General features: G+C 36.3%; 1 protein-coding gene across 2 annotated transcripts in view; it reads left to right on the top strand.

The window, feature by feature from the left end:
- HSPA4L (heat shock protein family A (Hsp70) member 4 like) overlaps window positions 1-17385 on the top strand; it is a 63717-nt gene extending 46332 nt beyond the window's left edge. For both annotated transcript variants that reach the window (XM_004588164.3, XM_058666859.1), the window contains exons 14-20: window positions 1759-1857; window positions 4668-4805; window positions 6517-6642; window positions 6933-7040; window positions 9800-9919; window positions 14929-15090; window positions 17103-17385. In XM_004588164.3, the coding sequence (XP_004588221.2) occupies window positions 1759-1857; window positions 4668-4805; window positions 6517-6642; window positions 6933-7040; window positions 9800-9919; window positions 14929-15090; window positions 17103-17294 (945 nt within the window). In that variant the 3' untranslated portion in view covers window positions 17295-17385. The remainder of the gene's footprint in view (window positions 1-1758; window positions 1858-4667; window positions 4806-6516; window positions 6643-6932; window positions 7041-9799; window positions 9920-14928; window positions 15091-17102) is intronic.
- The last annotated feature ends 7347 nt before the right edge of the window (window positions 17386-24732 follow it).

Here is a 24732-nt window from a genome sequence, read left to right as displayed (position 1 = left end):
ATGTTTGCAGAGGACATTACATTGTATGTGGAAAAACCTAAACCTCCACCAAAGAACTGTTAGAATAAATAAACCAATTCAGAAAAGTCACAAGTTACAGTATATACATACATAAAGTATCATTTTCATACTCCAAAAATGAGTTCACCAAGAGAAATAACAGAATCTCATTCATAGTAGCCCTCCCCCCCACATACGCATACACAAAATCAAATATTTAGGATTAAATTTAACCAAAGAAAGAAGGTATTTGCAACAAAAACTGTAAAACACTGGTGAAATAAATCTTCAAGGGCACATAAAAAAATAAAAGATGAGTATCTTGCTCCTAGAAGAATTAATATGGTTCAATTGTTGGTACCACCTAAAGCAATCTGCAGATCAGATTTTTTTTAATTTGAACAACACTATTTTTTTTAGCAATTTAGTTAGTGCTGCATTAGGGTTAGTAATATATTTGTGTCTTCTTTTTTTTTTTTTTAGATAAACCATCTTTTTTTTTTTAAAGATTTATTTTAATTTTATTACAAAGTCAGATATACTGAGAGAAGGAGGGATAGAGAGGAAGTGGAGCCGCTGGGATTAGAACCAGCGGCCATATAGGATCAAGGCGAGGACCTTAGCCACTAGGCCACGCTGCCAAGCCCATATTTGTGTCTTCTTTTATAACCCCACTCGACTTTGTACACTTCTTATCCTTCACAGGGTTTGGAGAGTTTACAGAACTGGAAGGGACAGTTACAGTACAGAAATAATTGACTTCTAATTCAACTACAAAGAATTATCTGCCAACTTATTTTTCTCTTTGACATAAAGATGAGCTTATCCAAAACAAGATTTTGCATATTACACATGTATTTAATTCTAGATATATTTGAAGATGTAAATTATGCTATTGCCTACCTCCCCAACATTCTTCTTTTCAGGAGGACAGCAGTGGACAGGATTGAGAATCCAGATAAATCCATTACTCATTATTGTTTCTGAAGTAGAGGTCCAGTGTGGAAGTTAATTGGTAGTTTACTTTTTTAGGCATAACAAAATATCTTCATTTAAATTGTAATAATTCAGGGACATCTCCTTTGCCACTTTTGATGAATTTCCTATTCGGTATTTTACTACGTTTTCCAAATATGTAATGGAATTTTTATAATCCATTAGTTTTTTTCTTTTTCAATACAACACACTGATATTAAATAATAAAAACATCCTTCTTATCAAGTTGGATTTTTGTTGTTGGTAAACTCGCTTTTTGCCAGTCTTGACTTGTGTATTGCACTTGAGTAAAATTCCATGTATTTTGCAATTTGGCCACAGGAAAGTAAAACAGGATTTGTTCACATAGCCTCAAGCTTCTGCTTTACTGTATTATGTTTTAAAACTGGCTTGAACTATAAGATGTAATTTATTTAAGTGAAAGGCAGAGTTTACAGAAAGAGAAGGAGATAGAGAGGTCTGCCACCTGCTGGCTGACTCCCCAAATGGCCAAAATGGCCAGAGCTGAGCTGAACCAAAGGTGGGAGCCATGCAAGGGCCCCTGGACTCAGATCATCCTCTGCTGATTTCCCAAGCCAGAAGCAGAGAATTGGATCAGAAGTGGAGCAGCAGGGAAACAAACCAGTTCCCATATGGGATGCTGACACTAGCAGGTCGAGGATTAGTGTGCTGTGCCACCATACTGGCCCCAATGCAATTTATTTTTAAATGAGACAGAAAAAAAAAACAACATTGAGTATCAATTACATATTTTCACTCCAGGATAAAATGCAGGTTGACCAAGAAGAAGGAAGTCATCAGAAATGCCATGCTGAGCATACCCCAGAAGAGGAAATTGATCATACAGGAGCCAAAACAAAGGTATGCTTTTATCTCCTTATAGTTGTCTGAGATTCATATTAAATTAATGTGTTTATGATATTTGTTTTTTTATATGCTTGATATTTTTATTTGATCTGGAAGACAGAGACAGAGATCTTTTGCTTTTTCATTCATTCCCCAGATGCTCAAAATAGCCAGGACCAAGGTAGGCAGAAGCCAGGAGCTCAGAACTAACTTTGATTCCCCTCCCCCATATGTGGGATACCCAAATACTTAAACCATCACCTGCTACATCCCAGGATGTACACCAGCAGGGAGGGGCATCAGAGGTGTTATCACAAAGATGCGTTATCAGGCACTCTGACACAGAATGTCGGCATCCTAAGCAGTAACTCAACCACACCAAACACATACCCTGACCTGGTATTTTTATCTTAGTGCCATGGAAAAGCATAGGAAGCTTATGGCTAGAATAATATATTTCAGTATTTTATTTTAACATTTATTTTACTTGAAAGTCAGAATTACAGGGAGAGAGAGATACATGGAACTTCTATCTACTGGTTCACTCTCTAAATAGCTGCTACTTCCAGAGGTGGGCCAATTCAAAGCCAGGAGCCAGTGTGTTCTTTTGGATCTCCCACATAGGTACAGGAGCCCAAGGACTTGGGCCACCCTCCACTGCTTTCTCAGACCATCGACAGGAAGCTGGATAGAAGTGGAACAGCCGAGACACAAATTGAAGCCTCTATAGATGCTGGTGCCACAGGCAGATTAGTCTAATATGCTACTGTGCTGTTCCCAACAGAGTTACAAATAGGAAAGGAACAGAGACCTTCTATCCATGGATTCATTCCTCCAGATGGCCACAACATCCAGGGTTGGTCCAGATGAAAACCACCAGCCAGGAGCTTCACATGTATACAGCGATCCAGGGACTTAGACTGTCTTCCACTGCTTTCCCAGGCACATAACCATGGAGCTGGATCCTGGAAGTAGAATGACAGTGATACAAACCAGCACCCATCCCCCAGGCAGTAGCTCAACCTGATATGCTACAATGCTGGTCTTCAGGCACCCTTTTTAATATTTGCTTATTTGAAAGGAAGATTAAGAGAGAACAATTTTCTACCTGCTTGTTCACTCCCCAAATGCCTTAAAACAGCCAGATTTTAAACCCTAATAATATTACTAAAGCTATATTTTAAAATAAATTTATTATTATTTTTTTGCTCTTTTTAAGGATTTTTTAAAATTTTATCGTACAATTCTGTATAGTCTGGGATTCCCCTCCTCGAAATCCATCCCCCAACAAAATTTTTTCCCAAATTGTCACAGTACATTTCTTCATAAGGAGTTACAGTTCCATCAGTCTGCTATTTAAGTGTGACCCAACACTGCTGGTCAGTGTCAGACAGTGTCAGACAGTCCATCATCCCATTGTATAGATACGTCCAACATTTTTATTGGGAGTCCATCTTTTCTTTGGAAGTAGGGGTGCATGTTGCATTGTGTCTTCACATTTGGATATGGTAGTCTCCATTACTCCATCACTGTACATTCCAGTTTGCATGATAGTTTCCTTATGTTAGAACATATGATATTTGTCTTTTTGGAATTGACTTATTTCACTGAGCATAATGGTCTCTAGTTGGAACCATGTAGTTGCAAATATAATTTCATTCTTTTTAATGGCTGAATAATATTCCATGGAGTAGATGTACCACAGTTTCTTTAATCACTCATCTTTGAATGGGCATCTGGATTGTTTCCATGTCTTTGCTATTGTAGATTGTGCTGCTGTAAATATAGGATTACAGATCCCCTTCTCATACATGCATTTAATTTCTTTTGGGTATATTCCTAAGAGTGGGATAGCTGATTTATTATTTTTATTTATCTACTTTTTATTGGAAAAGCAGATATACAGAGAGAAGGACAGACAGAAGGGAAGATCTTCCATCCACTGGTTCACTCCCCAGGTGGCCACAATGGCTAGAACTGAGCCATCTGAAGCCAGGAGCTTTTTCCAGGTCTCCCATATGGGTGTAGGGGACCCAAGGCTTTGGGCCATCCTCTACTACTTTCCTAGGCCACAAGCAGGGAGCTGGATGAGAAGTGGAGCACCAGGGATATGAACCGTGCCCATATGGATGCCAGGCATGAAAGTCGAGGATTAGCCCCTAGGCTATGGCGCCAGGCCCTGATCAGATTCTTAAGAAAGGAACTGTTTGGTCCTATGCTATCTCTTAGTTTTAACATTTTGAAGAACTTTTTGCCAACCATTTTGAAATTCTGCTAATAATGTTTAAGGATTTTAATTTCTCCACATTCTCACACCGTTTTTTTAAACAGTGATCAGAGTGAGTATAAAACAGGTAACTATAGTTTGATTTGCATTTCCCACTTGATAACTTCTATACAGAAATGATTTAGCATGCACAGAATATAAAATACTGTCTGAATTAAAGTAATATTTTTCATTGTTTGAAGCCTCATTTGTTTTTTACCAACTTCTTTTTTTTATTTTTATTTTGAATGTTGAATTTTATGGTACAATTCTGTAAAGTCTAGAATTCCCCTCACCCCAAACTCTCACCCCCGACTGATTTTTTCCCCATATTATTACAGTAGTATTGTCCTTCATAAGAAGTTATAATTCCATCAGTCTGTTAAAGTGTGCCCCGACATTGCTGGTACAATGTCAGACAGTCCAGCATAAAATGATATTTTTAATACATGAAATATAATATCTGCTAATAGTTTTGTTTGATTTTACTTTTCTGTGTCACTGCAATTTATTAAGCTGGTCTTAAAAACTTGCATTTCTCTCTCACTTTTTTTTACAGTTAGCTCCATCAGACAAACCAGATCGATCAAATCAAAATATTAAAAAAGCAAAAGTCAAGAGTATTGACCTTCCTATTCAAAGTAGCTTGTGTAGACAACTGGGCCAAGATCTTCTCAATAGCTACATTGAAAACGAGGTACAGAAAGCTATGCCATGTTCAGATTCTGAAATTTGTCTCTAAAACCTGAAGAAGTAGTCCATAATACCTAAGCAGTTATTTTAGACATTATTGAACTACTTTTACACATTTTGAACTACTTTTTGACATATTGTACTAACGTCCTACATGTAGCAGCTTTTGTCTTGATTATGTAAAAAGTGAGTATTGTCTCATTGCAAAGGCCTGATGAGGCTTATTACTGCTTCCCTCCCTTCCCCCAGCCTTTTATTCTGCCTTAAGAGTAACAAGCAGCGATCAACAGGTTGCAGAGTAGTAGCAGCTCTCCTCTTCTGACATGTTGTCCTAAAGTTCCATTCAAAATATTTTGACTTCCATCAAATACATATTACAAATCTCAAGTCATTTTATATTTCTTTTATATATTCTTAAAGTATTATGCTATGCATATTTTTACTTCTTTGATAACAGTAATTTTTGCTAACATCTTGAAATACTTTGATACTTTATACTGAAAAACAAGCCTGTGAAATGTTAAGTACTGTTAGAGATGTACATATTGAAGGTGAGGAATCTGAGGCACAAGTAAAATCCTAAGTTCAGAGAGTAATCCTTGGATTCGGAATCAAGCAGTCTCCAAAGTTCAACCTCACAAACATAATACTATATTTCATCCTAACACTAACATTTGTTCAGTACTATGTGTCAGTTACTATGTTAAATATTTTACATGAATGATATCAATCTTACTAAACACTGTTAGAAGATAAGTGGTCATATTCCCTATTTTAAGAAAAGAGGTGAGGCTAAGTGAATTTCCTCCTACCTTAGGCTAGTGAATCAGGAACTCAGGGTTTAAACTTGCATATATATGATGACAGAGTTTATGTTTTGTTTTCAAACAACTTTATCGATATAAATTTATACATACAATGTAACTCATTTGAAGTACACAAATATCTTAAAATTACAATAAAATATGCATGCCATAAAATGTGCTACTTTAAAGTGTATAGTTCAGTAACATTAATTACATTTCACAGTATTACAATCATCACACTATTTCCAAAAGTTTTTCATTGTCTCACACATAAACTTTGTAATTGTTAAATATCACCCTCCATTCTTCGCCTTCTCAAGTTCCCTGGAATGTGTGATCAATTTTCTGTCTCTGTGAATTTACTTAGGGAAGATAACTCATAAATTGAAATCATTTAATGCTATTCTTTTGTATGGATTATTTCACTTGCTGTAATGACTTCAAAGTTCACCCATGTTGTAGCATGCATCAGAACCTTTGCTCCTCTTTAACAATGGCTGAGAAAATTCCTTTATGGGAAGTTACTTATTTATTCATGTATCTGTTAGTGGATGCGTCTGTTGTTTATTTTTGGCTATTGTGAATAATATTGTAATGAACACTGCATAATTTGAATGCCTGCTTTCAAATCCTTTGACCCTGTAACTAGCAGTGGAATTGGTCAATGAGGATAAAATTACAATTCTATGTTTAACTTTTTCAGGAATCTCCAAATTGTTTTCCATAGTGTTTTCCATCAGCAACATATTAAAGGTTTTAATTTCTCCACATCATCAATGAATACTTATTTTCCATTTTTTAAAAGTTACAATTATCCTAATGGATTTGAAATGATATCTCATTGTGGTTTTGATTTGTATCTCCCTAATGAATATTCTCACTGCAACTCATCCGAACCTTTTTGAATAGGGGAAGATGATAATGCAGGATAAGTTAGAGAAAGAAAGAAATGATGCTAAGAATGCTGTTGAAGAATATGTATACGACTTTAGAGACAAGCTGGGCACTGTCTATGAAAAATTCATCACTCCAGAAGTAAGTCTAAGTTTTACAATTATTATATGAGAACTACTTAAATATTTAACTTAAAATACTAGAATGAATTTCATAAATAAGTGTACTAATAAGTCTTCAGCCCCTATGGAGATTGTTCTTAGTAATTTATGCAAAATGTAGAACTGTGGTGAAAACCAAGCTTTTGGGTACAAAATCAGGATAAGTATGAAATTAAAAAATATGAAAGTTACGTCAAAAACATTGTTCTTCCATAATTACACTTATTCCAAAGGAAAGCATTTCTTAATATCTGTCAAATGTATAATCAGGACGTGAATAAACTATCTGCAATATTGGAAGATACAGAAAATTGGCTTTATGAAGAAGGAGAAGACCAACCTAAACAAGTGTATGTGGATAAACTTCAAGAACTAAAGGTAATTTTTTAAAAACTTCTTATTGGTATTAAATAAAGCATCAATTTCATAACTATTATGTTGTGAAAATGCTGGGCATTTTTTTAATTGCCAAGAACAAATTGCATATGGTTATTTATTTGTATGCAACACAGTATTTTGATAAATATATACATGTGGAATGACTAAATCAAGCTCTTTAATGTGCATTATCATGCACTTTGTTGTTGAGAACACCTAAATCTCAATAGTGTTCAAATTTATTTATATAAAATATTTATATAAAATATTATTAATTGTGGCCACCATGGTTGCAATATATGTCCTTGTAAAATATTTATTTTAAACATGGAGTGGCAGAAAGGGAAAGACAGAGAAAAACAGACCTTACATCCTCTGGTTTTCCCCAAATGGCTGCAATGGCCAGGGCTGGACTAGGTAAAGCCAGGAATCAAGAACTTTATCCAGAATTTTCACATGGGCGCAGGGGCCCAAGTACTTGGGCCAGTCCTCTGCTACTTTTCCAGGTGATTAGCCAGAGAGCTGGATTGAAAGAGCAGCCAGAGCTCTGACATATAACGCCCACATCACAAGCAGTGGCTTAAATCCCTGTACCACAGTACCAAGCCCTGCCAGCAACCTCTTCAACATATTTCTCTTCTATCTGAAATTTTTTGTCTTTGAGCAATACTTTCCCTGTCATACCCTCCCTCTCTTCTACCCTCTAATAACCACCATTTTACTCTCTGCTTCTATGAGTTCAGCTTTCTTTAGATTTGACATGTAAATAAGATCATACAGTATCTATCTTTCCATGCCAGTGTTTCAGATCTATTCAAGTACCAAAGGACAGAATTTATTTTATTTATTTGACAAAATTTATTTATTTGAAATCAAGAGTTAGAGAGGAGAGGCAGAGATCAGTCTTGCATCTGCTGGTTCACTTGCCAGTGACTACATCTGGGACTGAGCCAGGCTGAGGCCAGGATCTAGTAACCCCATGTATCTCATGTGGGGCGCAGAGGCCCAAGCACTTGGGCCATGTTCCACTGCCTTCCCAGGTGCCTTCCTAATGAGCTAGCTCAGAAGCAGAGCAGCCAGGACTTGAACTGGCAATCATTTTGGACACCAGCATTGCAGACAGTGGCTTAATCCTCTGTGCCTTGATGCTGGCCCCTTATTGAAAAGACTGAATAATATTGCATTACATATATACATTATCAAAAATAACTATCAAAGCTATTTAATAGCAGTATTCTAAGATTAAAGGCATTTTTGAGAGGAAAGCAATGCTACTTGATGATTAAAATCAAGTAATACAGGATCATACATATAACAAATGCTGAAGATGTGTTCTAACAGCTGGCCAAAGTGTTACTTTTATACAAGCTGTAAAATGTATTGTCTTTAAAGGTGATAAATGACACCTTCATATCCATCAGAGGAGTGACCTTCCTTTGATCTCTCATGCTTCACTACCCTGACTTTAGGAAAACGATAGCACCTTGGCCTTGTGTTTTTTAGCCCAACTGAGGTGAACACCTGACTAGCCAAAGACTTCAAAAATAGCACCTTTGCTCTTCAAAAAAACAAAAAAGAACCTTGGTTACCAGGTCACCTTTTTCTAAGTCAGTAGTAGAATTTTATAAAACAACTATTGTTGCCACCTTTCCTCCATGCTTGTTACCCAGCCGTGCAGAGATTAGAAGGTTCCCCCCACCCATGTGGAAGAGCAGGATAGAGTTCCTGACACTTGGTGTCAGCCTGGTGCAGACCAAATAATAAAAATTTGGAATGAACCAAACAATAGAAACCTCTCTCTCTGCCTTTGAAATACATTTCTTAAAAATATATAGGGCCTAGTGCGGTGGCCTAGCAGCTAAAGTCCTCGCCTTGAATGTGCCAGGATCCCATATGGGCCCCGGTTCTAATCCCAGCAACTCCACTTCCCATCCAGCTCCCTAACTGTGGCCTGGGAAAGCAGTCAAGGATGGCCCAAAGCCTTGGGACCCTGCACCCTTGTAGGAGACCTGGAGGAGGTTCCTGGCTTTGGATCAGCATAGCACTGGCCGTCGCAATCACTTGAGGAGTGAATCATTGGATGGCAGATCTTCCTCTCTGTCTCTCTTCCTCCTCATCTCTGTATATCTGACTTTCTAATAAAAATAAATCTTTAAAAAATATATATATATATGAAATGCAGATGTTCAGTTAATAGTGTCTGCTGCTCTAATTTTTCTGCCAATTGAAAATCACTTAAAAATAAATTGATTTTTATCAATATGTAAAAGAAATTTTAAAAAAGTTATTGTTGTAATATGCTTCTCTTTTCAAAGAAAGAGGCTGTTACAACCCCTACAAATCCCCTCGTCTAAGTACTTGGAGAAGAAAAAAGCTATGCTTGTAACAGATTACCATTTTAATGTAATGATTGTGAAAATAATAGTAGTTACTAACTATAAGGAAGTTCCAGTAACTACCTTTTTATAGTTTTGTAAAGTTCTAATACCTAGGCCTAAAGGACTTAAAATTTTGGTTAGAACTTTGGATTTGAGAAGAATCAGGACATCAGTCCATTGAATGAGAAAGAGAGGTAAGGCACAAATATAGGATTATGGAAGAAAATCAGCACTGGAACCCTGAAAGGAAATAAATGGGAGCATAATGTTAATTTTACCATTTTTTTCTTACTATTTATCATTAAGAGCCCAATGAAATTTTTGGTTCTGTTAAAACTCAATCAGATTTTTCTCTTTTTAAGACATTTTTTCTGTTAACAGAAATATGGCCAGCCTATTCAAATGAGGTACATGGAACATGAAGAAAGACCGAAAGCTTTAAATGACTTGGGAAAAAAGATTCAACTCGTCATGAAAGTGATAGAAGCATACAGAAACAAGGTATTGAATTTATAAAACCAGTTGCTTGATGAGAGGACATGTGTGTGGCACATGGGAAGAGTGGGATAAAATCTAAAAGTGCCCGACTAAAAAGCTGTTTCAGTTTTTGCTACCAAATTCCAGAGACTCTGTTACCTAGCTCTGGCTCCTGAGGCCAGTTCCTTGCTCCTGCAGACCCTGGGAGGCAGCAGGGGAAGGCTCAGTTAGCCCCAGCCTTGCCTCCCAGGTAAGGGACCAGACTTGGTTCCTAGCTTCCAACTTAGAGCAGCCAAATGGAAGGGAGAGTGAGCTAAACTAAAGGAGATACAGTGAAGGTAAGTTGCTTGCATCTTTCAGAATTCTCTCAAACCATATTATAAGCTAATCTAATGGACACAACCAGTATTTTCCTTCTTACATGTTTCATCTTTGTTTTTTGTTTTTTTTTTTTTTTTATTATTTAACTTCATTAATTACATTGTATTATGTGACACAGTTACATAGATACTTGGGTTCTCCCACCCCTCCCCAAACCCTCCCACCATGGTGGATTCCTCCACCTTGTTGCATAACCACAGCTCAAGTTCAGTTGAGATTCCCCCATTGCAAGCGTATACCAAACATAGAGTCCAGCATCTTATTGTCCAGTCAAGTTCAACGGCTTCTTAGGTATACCCTCTCTGGTCTGAAGACAGAGCCAGCAGAGTATCATCCCAGTCAATTGAAAGCTCCAACATACCATCAGCAAAAATTTACATCATTATGGAATTAATTGACATAGTAATGAGTAACCAATATGTTAAAAGTAAATGCGGGTTCCCAGCCACCTTCTGTGACCACCTCACCTATACAAATGTTCATGGTCTTTTTTAAATTTTAAGTCCCTTTGAGACTAAACTCTACATTTATTTTATTCCTTAACACTTTCTTTTAGTTATTCTTTGCCTTGCAGTTCATTAATCGTCTATAATTCCTAATATTCTTTTTCTATTTGTATTTTTATTAGCTTAACTTTTCCAGTTTTTAAGCCTCAAATACATAATTATGGAAGTTATTATTTCCATTTAAATGTGACAGTGTAATTTTGCAAAACTAAACAATATTTTCCTTCTTTAAACTGGAAATTAGTATTTTTTAATTAGATAAATAATAAATACTATAGGCTTTTCTTTCTGTGCCATATCAGTACAACTGTTCATCTCTGCCTCTATCCTGCAACAGCAAATATATATGGTATGTAAACAAACAGGCACATCTGTGGTCCCAAAAATTATATTCAAAATTTTACAGATAGCTGGTTGGATTTGGCTTCAGGACAGGGTTCCTGGATCCTGATTTATTTATTATTCATTATTTAATTTCTTGGTTTACTATTTATTTATTATTGGAGAGGCAGATTTACAGAGAAGGAGACACATGAGAATTTCAAAAGATCTGCCATTCACTGGTTCGTTCCCTAAGTAGCCACAATGGTCAGAGCTCAGCTGATCCAAAGCCAGGAGCCAGAAGCTTCTTCTAGGTCTCCTACACATGTGCAGGGTCCCAAAGCTTTGGGTTATCCTGCTGCTTTCCCAGGCCACAGGAGCTGGAAAGGAAGTGGAGCTGCCAGGACATACACAGGTACCCATATAGGATCCCATCCCAGTGCATGAAGGCAAGCACTATAGCCAGTAAGCTAACCCTGTTTTTATCATTATTGTTAAAAATACTTCAGTAGGAAGAAGAGACCAGTACCAGGAACATTCAGGTATGGATATCCTAATGACAGCTTACAATTACCAAGCGTGTAAGCATGTAGGGACTTTTATCACTTTTGCCTGGACTATGTCGTTTTATCCTCTTCAGGATGTATCATAAAACTATGAATATTTTATGTTTATAAAAACAAGATTGCATAAGGAATTTACTAATGTAAATGATGGAGGTTCGCTTCCAGGTTCTGAACCACTGTATTGCTTTCCACCACACAAGAAGGAAAGAGGTTACTAATTTAGAAACAAGAGATTTGTGAGTTTTTATTTGCTATCTTGTAATGATGGATTTGGTGCACGGAGCCAAAAATCATACAGGTGGACTATACTGACTGATGGTTAATAGGTGAAGTTTATTAAAAGCATTAGACTTTTGAAGGCTGAGGGTCAAATAGGATTAGTTAAAAGGGCTGAAGGAATTTACATATCAACAGCAAGAGGGATTGTACCAGTAAGCAATTTGTTCCTCTAGCAGGTGCCTCTCTTTCCTCTGTTAGTTCCTGTTCCCCTGCCTGTGAGAAAGGAAGCACCTTTCTTTGATCCTTATCTAAACATAAGGATTAGGTAGTTTCTGGCCTGTTCGTTTATATATCTACTGCTCTTAAAGCCCTCCCAACAGGATTGCAACTAGCCCTGGCTCCACACTGGCAAGACTTCCCCTAAGTCCTCTCAAGTCCTCTCTAAGTCAGTTGTTTTCCTACAGATTTAGTAAGTTGTTCTACAAGTTTTGTAGGATAATAATTGCAGTCCAGCCAATTTGAAGAAGTCCAGATACTGATTATGAATAGATTTTAATGTCAGTGTCCAAGTTGTCTTTAAAGGCACAAATGAATGTAAGGAAAAATAGGCATGAGAAAACAAAAACATGAAAAATATTCTAAATCTAGTGAAATTTCTGTGGCTCATTCCCTAGGCTTTAGCTTTCTGTGGTATAAAGTGTAAAATATAAAGCAAGGCAAGACTTTATATGCTGAGGCATTTGAGTTCTTATATGCCACACCGTTACTAGGTACTGGAACTACAGCATCGAACAAAATACTGAACCTATTTCTACAGTGCTTCAGAGTAGGTAAGCTTGTAGTGTGGTGGTTAAGCTGCTGCTTAGGCAGTATTTCCAACCTGGACTGGGGTCCTAATCATAGCTTTCTACTAATGCACACTCTTGGAAGTGTCAAGTGGTTGAGTCGCTGTCACCCATGTTGGAGCCCCAGGTTTCAGCCTGGCATAGCTCTTGTGACGTGGGCATTTGGGAAATAAACCAGTCCAGTGATTGGAAGGTCTCCCTTCTCTGTGTGTGTATCTATCTGCCTTTCAAATAAATACATTTAAAAATTTTTTTAATGTACCAATATGAAAAAGTAGACAGTGAGTAACAGAAATGCATGGCAGTTGTGTCTTTATGAAGAGGTTGTCAGAGAAAGCTCAGATATTTAATAAAATGCTGTGTGAAGACATTATGATCATTACATGAGAAATAATTTAGAAAAATGGAGCAAGGCTTGCTGGGAGGATAGCAGGCCAGCTTTGAGGTTGACCTGACTTTTTTGTTTTTCCTCTGTCTGCCTTCCCTAAACAACAGCCCCCTGGAAAACATCAAGCAGCCATAGGCTTCAATTTCTTTTCCCCCTTCCAGATTTGGCTCACTTGCCTTAGATTAAAAATTGGGAAAAGAAACAAAGGGGAATCCATTGCTTCATTTCTCCCCTCGATCTTTTCTACCCTGACCTTCCCAAACAGCAGAAGACTTTGTTTCTTCCACAATTTTGTGTAAAAGTGGAGAATTTTATCCTTTCTTCAGTATAAAAGAGCCCCAGCCTTCTTGGTTTGTGCTGAGTTGAAGTGTGCTGATTTGTCTTCCCAAGTCCCAGCACAGTATCAGAAAAGGAAAAAAACAGAAAAAAATGTAAAAGGAGGGTGTTAGGCTGAGGCTACATGTAGTGAAGATTGTTCAAGCCTCCCCTGGACTCTGTGTTTTCTTCTATTTTGCCTTCAGGAATTACACTGTGCCTTCTCCACGGGGAAGTGGGCTTGCTCTACCCAGTCCTCCTTTCGCAGTAACTGCTCTTGACAACGTGGACAAAGGCAGGTCTTCATCCTCCTCAGGATCCTTGCTGCCTACTGACATCCCATAGTCCTGTTGTAGAGTCTTAAGGCACAAAGATTTTGGGGAGAACAATGCTGAGGTGAACCGGAGGAGATCCCTTCATACACACCCGGGCCTGCCCCCTCTTTCCAAACCAAGTCCGTCATCCTCGGGGCGAGGGATAGTGTTCCAATCTCTGGTGCCTAAAACAAGCTAATTTTTCTCTTAATACTGTCAATAACCAGCCTGCACACCACTGTGGCCTTTTCCTGAGAATCTCACACTGTGTTTGTTACTGGTTTCAGTCCAGTTATCACCAGGGCTGTGTGGGTAAATTCATTAAAATGCTCCCTCATCCTGCTCTTTCCTCCCATACTCAGGGGGATGTACGATGCTAATCTGTGACCTTTCACTTTGCTCCTGCTCCTCTTGTATCTTACTTTCTTGTCTCTCTCCCCCCCCCACCCCACCTTTTGTCTCTGGGTATTTGGGGGCTTTTTTTTTTTTTTTGCCTTTTGTACAAAGATTAGTTTCATTGTAGTCTGTAGCGCCCTTGTAAACCAATTAAAATTTTTTTAATTAAAAAAAAGAAAAATGGAACAAGGGAGAATGTTGGAGGAAAAAAACAAGCAAGCCAGTGTAGGTGCTAGCATTGTGACACAGCAGGCTAAGCCATCACCTACAGTGCCAGCATTGTGATGTAAGTTCCACTTAAAGTCGTGGCTACTCCACTGCCAATCTAGCTCCCTTCTAATGTACCCAGGAAAGCAGCAGAAGATGGCCCAAGTACTTGGGCCCCTGTTAACCACATAGGAGACCCTAATGGAGTGTTCCATTTACCTGATTTCAAGTCTAGCCTCGCCCCAGCCACTGTAGCCATTTTGGGAGTGAACCAGTAAATGGAAAATACCTCTCTCTGTATCTCTCTCTCTCCTTTCCTTGAGAATTATCTATGGTTATTCTTTTTCAAACTGGATTCTGAAAGCTTTTCCATTTTAAATCTAAAAATTTTATCTCTTCTCCCAGTTTCATCAGTTCTGTTATGTTCCTGTATGACATCTTCACATGGGAATATATGAGGTACACATGAAGATATATATGAGGTCTAAGAATATTAATATTTTAAGAAGAAACAGTGAATAAACTAGTGCTACTCAAAAATAAGTTAGATTGAATTAAGTTTTTTTTTTTAATAGGATGAAAGATATGATCATTTGGATCCTGCTGAAGTGGACAAAGTTGAAAAATATATCAGTGATGCCATGAGTTGGCTGAATAGTAAGATGAATGCACAGAACAAATTAAGTCTCACTCAAGATCCTGTGGTAAAAGTTTCAGAAATAGTTGCAAAATCAAAGGTAAAGTAAAATTCTTTTTAATGAGTCCAAGGACTGAGCTTCCTCAGTATGAATCATATTTAGCCAAATAACATGCAGGAGAACATAGAAAAATAAACATATATAATCTTTTGTTTTTCTAAAAGATTTTTAAACATATTTCTGTACCTCAAATGTTCACTATAAAATTCTACAATGTAGGTCTGCCCTTAACATTGTTTGAAATACATGAACTTTCATGGAAAAAACTTATTTCCAGATAAACTTACTCATTAAAAAAATTAGTAATGTTAAAAGCTATAGAAAACACTATGAAAAACATGGGAACAAAACTTTATGAAGATTGGTATCCAAATAGGAAAATAAAGACATTGGATCAGCAATTGAGAAAAGAAGAACGAGGTGTCTGCTTTCATCCTCAACACTAAGAAATGCAGCTTTTTTCACCTGTCTGATTTGGTTATGCTTAACATTTATAATCCTTGTCATAGTTGCAAGGGTGTGGAAAAATACAATCTGTGGAATCAGAAAAGAAACATTACAGAACCTAAGTAAAATTATCTCACTTGTATAAACTTGAATGTTCATAGATTGATACATTTATATATTATAAGTATACACAAATAGATTTAGAAAGATCCTCATCAGCACTTCAAACCAGGTTGTACAACAAGCATCCAATCTGTGGGAATCCTGAGCTAGACATGAACAGCCAACAGGCCTTAGAAAAAATTTCACACCTCTGGTGTAACTAAGTGGACAGCCTCTCCTAACAATCAGGAGCACTCAAGTAATGCCTCTGGAACATTCTTCCCCACAGGGAGGCCTCAAAGGACACTCCCTTCCCAGCTCTGATGTAGTGGGACAGCAAGGGGCAGTGCATTTGTCCTCCTCCTCACCTCCCCCCACACACCTTATGCATCCTCATTGGAATCAAAGGCCCACATGGATCTGCAACCGCCTAACCTTTGCAATAAATATGAAATAAATAAAACAAAAACAAAGAAGGATGTTCATCAAACTGTTCATGGGATGGAATGATCTAATTAAATAAGAGTCTTCATTTTGAGATGTTTTGCTAATAAGCTAGAATACATAACTTACTCCTCATTAGATATGTGAAGAGTAGTTTTCCAGGAAAACATCCTTTCCCATTAGGATGCTATTCCCTATCTTTCCATAACTAACCCCAATTTCTGTGAAAGTGGTCTTCAGAGATTTTTTTTAAGTTTGATTAGTTGTGTGTAATGATTTATTTCTGTGTGAAATGTAAGGAAACTTCAAATACATATTTATCAATTATCAAGATTACTTTCATAGCTTATTTTTCCTCAACATAAAAGGCCTCTTTGCTAATGTATATACTGATATAACTCCAGTCATTGAGATTGTTTTCATATTAATTGTGAGAAATCTCAATTCATGGAATAAGTATCGACATACTTCCTATAAACAACGTATTTGATGTAATTTAGTGAATTAAAAATTATTCCTGACAAAGTATGCTATGTTTAAATTATGAGGAAACAAGTTTGGAAAGGTTAGGTAAGAACATTTTGTTAAAGATTCACTAAGGGTAGACATTTTTGTCTACTAATGAAAGTACCCACATCTCATATCAGAATACCTGGGTTTGGCTCCCAGCTCAGGCTACTGATGACAATTTCCTGCTAATGCAGAATCTAGAAGGCAGCTCAAGTAGTTGAGTAGTTAGCATCCTCACAGGAGACCTGGAGTGAGTTCCTGGCTCCCACACCGTAGCCACTGAAGGCATGTGGAGACTAACTTGTCATTAAAAAAAAAAAAAAAGTTAAAAGATCATAAGTAGTTTTTGACTGCTTGTAGACATACATCATCCCAGGAGGTAAATCCTTCTTGAGGCATCTGAAGATACACTTGATTATTTACCTGAACTAAGATTAGTTCAAGGATGTAGAATTATATGAAAACTCAGAATGTTAATGTTGAATTTAGAAAAATAATCTTTATTGTTCTGTGTATTTTTAATATAGTCAATTTCTTTGTATCTTTAGGAACTGGATAATTTCTGTAATCCCATCATTTACAAGCCCAAACCGAAAGTAGAGGTTGCTGAGGACAAAGCGAAAGCTAATAGTGAACACAATGGACCAATGGATGGACAGAGTGGAACTGATACCAAGCCTGAGGCAACTAAAGATAGCACACAGCACCCTAAGTCTTCTGGGGACATGGAAGTGGACTAAGTCTTCATTTTACCTTTACAAATAGTGCAAGTAACCCTAGGGTCCATTCTTTTACATCTGGTACACATAATAGTTGTTCAGTTGTTCTTAATCACGTTGTCATTTGGTTTTTTGGAGTAGTTTTGAAAAGTGTTTTGAGTGCACTTCTGTTCATTTCCATGGCTGCTTATGTGAAGCTTCAGCCACATTTAGATTTACAAATCCACTTAAGATTTCCTGGTATATTTTACATCAAACATGCAAGTTTGAAATGTAATTGGCAACAATCTGATTTACTTAATCCTCTACTTGGATAAAAACTTTGTTCCTTTATTTAGGAAAGACTACCCTATTGCACTATTGTTGCACAAGTGTAGATTTAGTTGCATCATTATTTTGAAAGAAATTCAAACTGATGTGGTTTCTGAAAAGCTACTGAGGCACTGATTTTTTTCTAGTTATTGTATTGTTATAATTTAAATATTAAATAAGAGATTCCTCCACAATTTAGTCCATCTCATTGATGTGCCATGAGAACTCCAAAGCTCTGCTGTCATCACATAAATGAACTAAATCACACACTAAAAGATAAAAATGAACAATTTTATGTGAAGGTGACACCAGCAGTTTGCTGCTTTTATTGGTAATATGGAGTGATTTTTTTTAGAGAGATGTATTTTGTTGCATGAAACTTTTGATTCTATCTGAAGACCAGCTGCTGCTAAAATAATGCTAACCTAAAAGTACAGACAACTTTCGATGAAATTAATTTTAAAATGGAAATGCTGTCAACCTACTCAATAATATGTCTGCAGTACTGATAGCCTTAGTTTAAATATTTGCCTATCTCTTGATTTTAATACCTTAACATGAGTAGGGAGAAATGACACAACGTATGCATTATACATATGTATACACATACATATAGACATGTGTATCTATTTATATGCATGCATACATTTTTATGTATACATAAGAACACGTGTGTATAAGTATGTTTGTATATATGTTGTATTTATTTATTACAATTTAGAAAAACACTATGAAATGGTAATACTTGAAAAGGAGCAGTTATACCAGTCTTAGGAAATAGTGCTTATAATAAGTTTAACTATATTACACAGCAATAGGTGAACTATAGAATGTTATATATAGTATGATATGATGTGATTAAATTATAGTTCCTGCTGTTAGTTACCTTTTGAAAATCTGGCCCCAATAGGGGTGCTTCTTAAGAATGGAAGTAAGTGTGTAAAGAGACAGTAAGAGTAAGATACACTAAGAGCCTAATCTGTGCTCCATCACCAGGTTTGTTCACATCTGTCCAAAGACTTGAAACTGTTCCGGTATGGGAACAGACTGAAGTGACATTTCAGCTTACAGGAGAATGAAGCATAGGCAAATGCACGAGCCCTTCTGTTGTTAATGCCAATCAGCTAGATTGACTTCAATTAAAATTTGAAAGGCTCCTTTCTCCCCCCAAAGCTAAATCTGAAGAATACTGACTTTTCTTTAGTAAAAAGTGAGAATGTAATATCTTTAGGGATAGTCAATATTTCTTACAACTAGTTCTCTAAGAGAGATTTTGTTTCTACAATGTAGTCTGCACTGAAAGGAGAATATGGAGGAGTGTATTTTGCAGGGATTTTTATTCATACTTTTCTGGGGGTAAGATATTTCTTTTTGCACTAAAAAATCATATAGACTAATTTTAAGAATACTATTCTTTAAGTTAGGCTTTGCTTAGTACTCTGTAAGTGAAGTAATTATCTCCAATAAGTGATGAAATACATTTCTTAAACAAGCTTATGTTGGTTACTTTTTATCTGTATGTTGAATATATAGGTTCATTCCATGCCTATGAAAGAGAATATATAACAGTACAAGAAAGGACTAAATAGCTTTTTCTTGTGTTAAAACTTCTACCCATTTGGTTAGGAGTTGTGCCTCAGAAATTTCATAAGATTAGATGGGGGTGTCTGAATCGTATAACCTGACATTTTCTGTCCCTGTTATTACGTCACTTTATGTAGTTTTGTGTTATATAATATAAAATTTATATAACACTTCATTTAATAAGTTAAGTGCATCCAAAAATAATATATGTACTTTTCCTACCAATTTATTCACCTTAAATATTATAAAAACCCATTTACTCTTATAATGAATGCAATTGCTTATTAAATTCATTAAGGACAATGTGGTTCAGTCCATTTTTATTACTCATGGAGATTCACAATGCCAGGGAAGTACTTCATAAAGATTTTTTAAAACTGAAAGACTGCTGTTTTAGAAGTTACTGTAAAAGTTGTTCAGCAGGAAAATATTTTCCAATAGTAAGCAAGCAAATAAGAATTAAGTATATAGACATAACTGGCATGATTAGTAAATATAAATGAGCATAATTTGAAGATGGTTAAATAACACAAAGTTTGTGAGTTTTCTTTTTTAAGACTTATTTATCTATTTGTTTATTTGAAAGACTGAGAGAGAGGAGGAAACAGAGATCTGTCACCTGCTAGTTCACTCTCCAAATGCTTTTAGCCGCCAGGTCTGGGCTAGGCTGAAGCATCCTGGTGTCCCACAGGTACTCCGGCCATCCTCTGCTACCTTCCCAGATTCATTTGCAGGAAGCTGCATCACAGGCAGAGGAGCTGAGATCCAGGCAATCACTCTGATAGATTGCAAGCAGCGGCCTCATCCATTGTGTCACACTACTAACTCCTATGTTTTCATTCCTTAGCAGTACACAAAATTCATAACTTTTTAAGAAAAGTATAAACAACATTCCAAAGGAGTTTGCTCTTACAATAAGAAAAGTAAAAGATTTCTTGATTTTTTAGTTCAATTTTCAAATATGTTTATATTTCCTAGAAGTCTCTATAGTGAATTTTATTTGAAAAATGATCCGTATTTAAAGGCAGTCAACACTTTCACACAGTTGGTCAAAACAGGAGTCCTGTGTGAAAGATACTGATAAACTGTAAGCATTCCCATTGAATATTATGTTTTATTTTTAAAATAGCTGCTATGTCTTCTTCAATGAAAGCCTTTGTAGTAATTTTCATGTATCATAGATTTAGAAGTGACTCTTAAAGCACTATAAAATTTCATTTTTCTTGTTGCTTCAAATTTTACAGCAAAAAAACCCTTCAATTTTAAATTATTTCATGATTAAAATTTTCAGAATTTAGTTATATGATAATGGGATGGTTTATAGCTTTTTGACATAGCTAATAATATTATGACTCTATATATATTCAAAAGCTAATGGCATTGATTGTAAATTTAGCCACTTCAGACTTTTCAAAGTAATAAAGGAGGAAATGCTAATTAAGTTTAATTCTAATATTTTTATTCTCTTATTACAAGATTTCCCAGAAAGCATGTAATATTTCCTTTTTATTGAAGTTGATACAATATAGTAAAGAATAAAACTAGACTCTTAACCCAAATCAAAAGTTTTATTTAACTTTCACATCTGTAACCTAAAATACACAATTAAAATTCTAAATATTCGTGTTTTCTGACAAAACATCTTTAATTTATACTTCCGCTAAGTCATTTTTTGTGTGCTAAATTCAAAGAAAATTATTTCAGTTAAAGGGCACAGAATTTTAAGAATGTTAAAAAAAACTGCTTGGAAGAAAACCTAAATATCTATGAAAATGATCAGTACTTATGTTATCCTTTTTAAAGATTTATTTATTTATTTGAAAGCGTTACAGAGAGAGAGATCTTCCAGTCACTGGTTTACTCCCCAGATGGCCACAACAGCATGTGGTTGCCCATGTGGATATGGGGCCCAAACAATTGGGCCATCTTCCACTGCTTTTCCCAGGCCATCCAGGAGGGAACTGGATCACAAGTGGAGCAGTGGGATCACCAACTGGCACCTGTAAAGGCTTTACCCACTGCCCTACTGCACTACAGCCCTAGGCCCTTCACTTAATACTCTTTTCATGTCCCCAGTTCCTGATTTCAACTCTCCTGATTGCTCTAGCATGTTGTTGGAGTTTTAAAAGAAGCATGCTTGATTGAAAGCAGTATTAAATGACTTGGAGCTTTCAAGTCAGAAATAGTGTTGGTAACTACTCAATCTCTCAGGTGAGTCAATATCCGAAATAAATAATAGTATGTCTACTTTGGAATCTCTAATTGATTATCATGCCCTAAATCATAGGATAATTATTAGGAAAATATATCGGTACCTAAAACTTCTGTATCCTATAAAGAAGATGAGTAAAACTGTATGTTTGACAGGTAATTGGATTATAATTCAAACTATAAAAGGATGCAATCTTAGACTTTTACTATTGTTTTATTTATCCTCTTATACCTAATTACCTAATTATAAAGTTAAATAATCATTGTTGTCAAATATATTTTGATTTTTTATTTTGGAATGTCCTTTAGATCTTTCCCTTCATGGTGTTTTAAAATAGTTTCACTAAAATCCTTTCACTTCCACAACTAATTTTGTTACCTTTGTTTCCTTATTAAGAATTTTTTGCCTCTAAGTTCATACTTAATCAGTCATATTATAAGACGTGACATCTCTAAAATTTAATGGTGGCATGGAGTAGATTTTTCATATTCTGCCCTTAGAACACTTTTAAGTAGTTTTGGAGTATAAATTGCAAAATGGTGAATATTTTATGTTAACAACATCCTCCATTTTTAATCCAAAGATCAATGTGACATTGTAAGCGGGTAATCTAGATAAAGATAGAAAGTGTTATTTTTTCTAAACACTTATGGCTTAATCTCATGGAAGCCATTTTTATTAATACAAAATTTAGAAACTGTTTTTAAGTGAAGTTGCTAAATTGTATAGTCCTCATTATCTGCCATCCAAGTCATTTTTCCTCCATCCAACCATTTTTGGCCCAGTCAGTAGTGTAAAATAACTTTTGGCAGTTTTAATTCCTACTAACCTAACCTTCTTAAAAAGAAAACTAATTAAAAAAAATTATTTTCCACAGTACATTTTTGTGTAGGTATAGGGATTCATCTCTCCCTCTCTCCTTCCTCCCCACCCCCAATAAAAAAAAACTACTTGTGATAACTCTATTTTTAGTATAACAATGAGAAATTGCATAGAGGAACATTGTGATCGTTGATATCTTTAAAAATAACTAATCAAGTCTCATGTGATGGACCCTGGGCTTTAGTGAGCAGATATAAGAAAAGCCTGCCATGTTAATTTGGTATTTGTGGAATATATATTTTCAGCATACAATTTTGGCTCACAAATCCACAAAAAGGTTACATATGACAGTATATAAAATATTTTCTGTTTGATGTTAAATGCATCTTTATACTCATGAACACAACTAACAATTTATAATATAAGTGCAATTCATTCTTGAATGGCAATGTACATTGTCAAAAATACGCAGTTATAATAAATACTGACTCCTTGAACTTTGAGTTTTGCACACCTGAGGTTTAATTTTCACATATTTGGACTTCACTGACTTCATCAGATTCATTTACGTAAGTCTGTTTGGCGAGGAGAGTTTTGAGTTAAGCATTGTGGTAAATATTTCAGTCTGTACTGATTCTGCAAACCAAAATAGCAGGCTTGCTAAAGATGGGGGCGGGGGAAGCCCGGGAATAAACATGTTTGAAGAGTTTAGGTAGATAAAGCGGAGATCCTTGCCCCAGAAATTATTTTTAAAAACTGCTGTTCCTGATGGAAATATGTGAATGTATTAGTGAGTTCAGATAAGGAAATGATCCAAGTTTCTTAGGGTAGGTTATAGCATTTGGTGCTAGGCTCGTGGTCAGAAGACAAAAATTTGAAGGAGATGAACTCTTATTTCAGAAAGAAATATGTTTCAAGCCCACATACTTTAGATTTTCCAGTGAAATAGGCAAATAAATACGTCTAAAATCGAGGTGGCTGAAAATTCATTCCTATTTAGCCACTCCTATTTTGGGGGAGTATAGAGGGTTTTACTTTTAAAAAGGAAGAAAGCCAAACAACTCTGTCGCTAGCGACTGCAGAGGAAGAGGTTTCCTAGAAGTGAGGAGATGTCTTTTCATTGTCCGTACTGCACAGTACATTATCCTCAGAGAACCCAGTGCTCTGTAAGTGCCAGAAGGCAATATACGAAGTCAACTGTGTCCTTGCCTTACTTTTTCTAAACTTACACTTGGCCTCTCAGTCTTATCTTGGTATTGGTTTTGAAGATAACAAAGATTCCGTCAAGTTAAGAAAATAACAAGGGAATAATGTCTAATATAATGAACTCTGCTGAAAGACAAAAGAGAAAAATTAAAGTTGCAAAATAATAGAAATCAAAATATTAAAGAGTTGGAATAATATCATAAACTTGACATTAAAGATTGTACATGATTCCCAAGGAGGCTTTTTAAATAATTATGTGTGTGTCTCTTCCTCTTTCCTTTCAAGAGACTCCCCAGCTCCCAGCTCTCCTCTGGGAAGTGTTTTCATTATCCCTCTTCTGTGTTCACCTGATCACTTCACAAATAAAACTTCTCTGTCTGCAGCTGATTCCCGGCTTTTTCTTTCTATATTATCCTGAGGAAAGAACCCACCAAGCTTTTCTGGTAACAGAAGAGTGGCTGCGGACAACACAAATCATAGTCATACATGTCTGCATTTTCACCATAGCACGAACCAGTCATCACAAAGATTTAGCATACACACCTCTTTGGACGGGCAGCTGGATTGTTCCCATGTCTTTGCTATGGTAGACTGTGCGGCTGTAAATACAGGAGTACAGATCCCTTCCTCATATGCAGATCTCATTTCCTTTGGATATATTCCCAGCAGTGGGATAGCTGGGTCATACAGCAGGTTTATTTCAGTTCTATTGGCACTCTCCATACTGACTTCCATAGTGGTTGTACTAGCCTGCACTCCCACCAACAGTGAAGGAGAAAGCTTTTTTATTTGCTTTTTCAGTTCTTCAGCAACACATTGGTCATTCAGTAACATGTTTTTCTTTCTTTTTTTTTTTTAAGATTTATTTTTGTTTCAAAGTCAGATTTAGAGAAGGAGAGACAGAAAGATCTTCCGTTCACTAATTCACTCCCCAAGAGGCCACAACAGCTGGAAGTGAGCCGATCCAAAGTCAGGAGTTTCCTATGGGTCTCCCACATGGGTGCAGGGTCTCAAGGCTTTGGGCCATCCTCCCAGGCCACAATCCTGGAGCTGGAAGGGAAGTAGAGCAGGTGGATATGAAGCGGCACCCATGCAGTATCCCGGAGCATGCAAGGCAAGACCTTTAGCCACTCGGCTACTGCACCAAGCCCAGTAGCATGTTATTTAACTTCATGTTATAAGATTTCTATTTTTCTTCCTGTTGTTTTATGGCTCTTGGTGTAAGGGAATGTATAGTTACTGTGTAATAGACACTATCATATCCAGATGTGAAGACACAATCAGGGCCTAGTGGCGTGGCCTAGCAGCTAAAGTCCTCGCCTT

Source organism: Ochotona princeps, chromosome 7, assembly GCF_030435755.1.
Source record: "Ochotona princeps isolate mOchPri1 chromosome 7, mOchPri1.hap1, whole genome shotgun sequence".
NCBI classification, from domain to species: domain Eukaryota; kingdom Metazoa; phylum Chordata; class Mammalia; order Lagomorpha; family Ochotonidae; genus Ochotona; species Ochotona princeps.
This window is presented reverse-complemented; position numbering and strand designations above follow the sequence as displayed.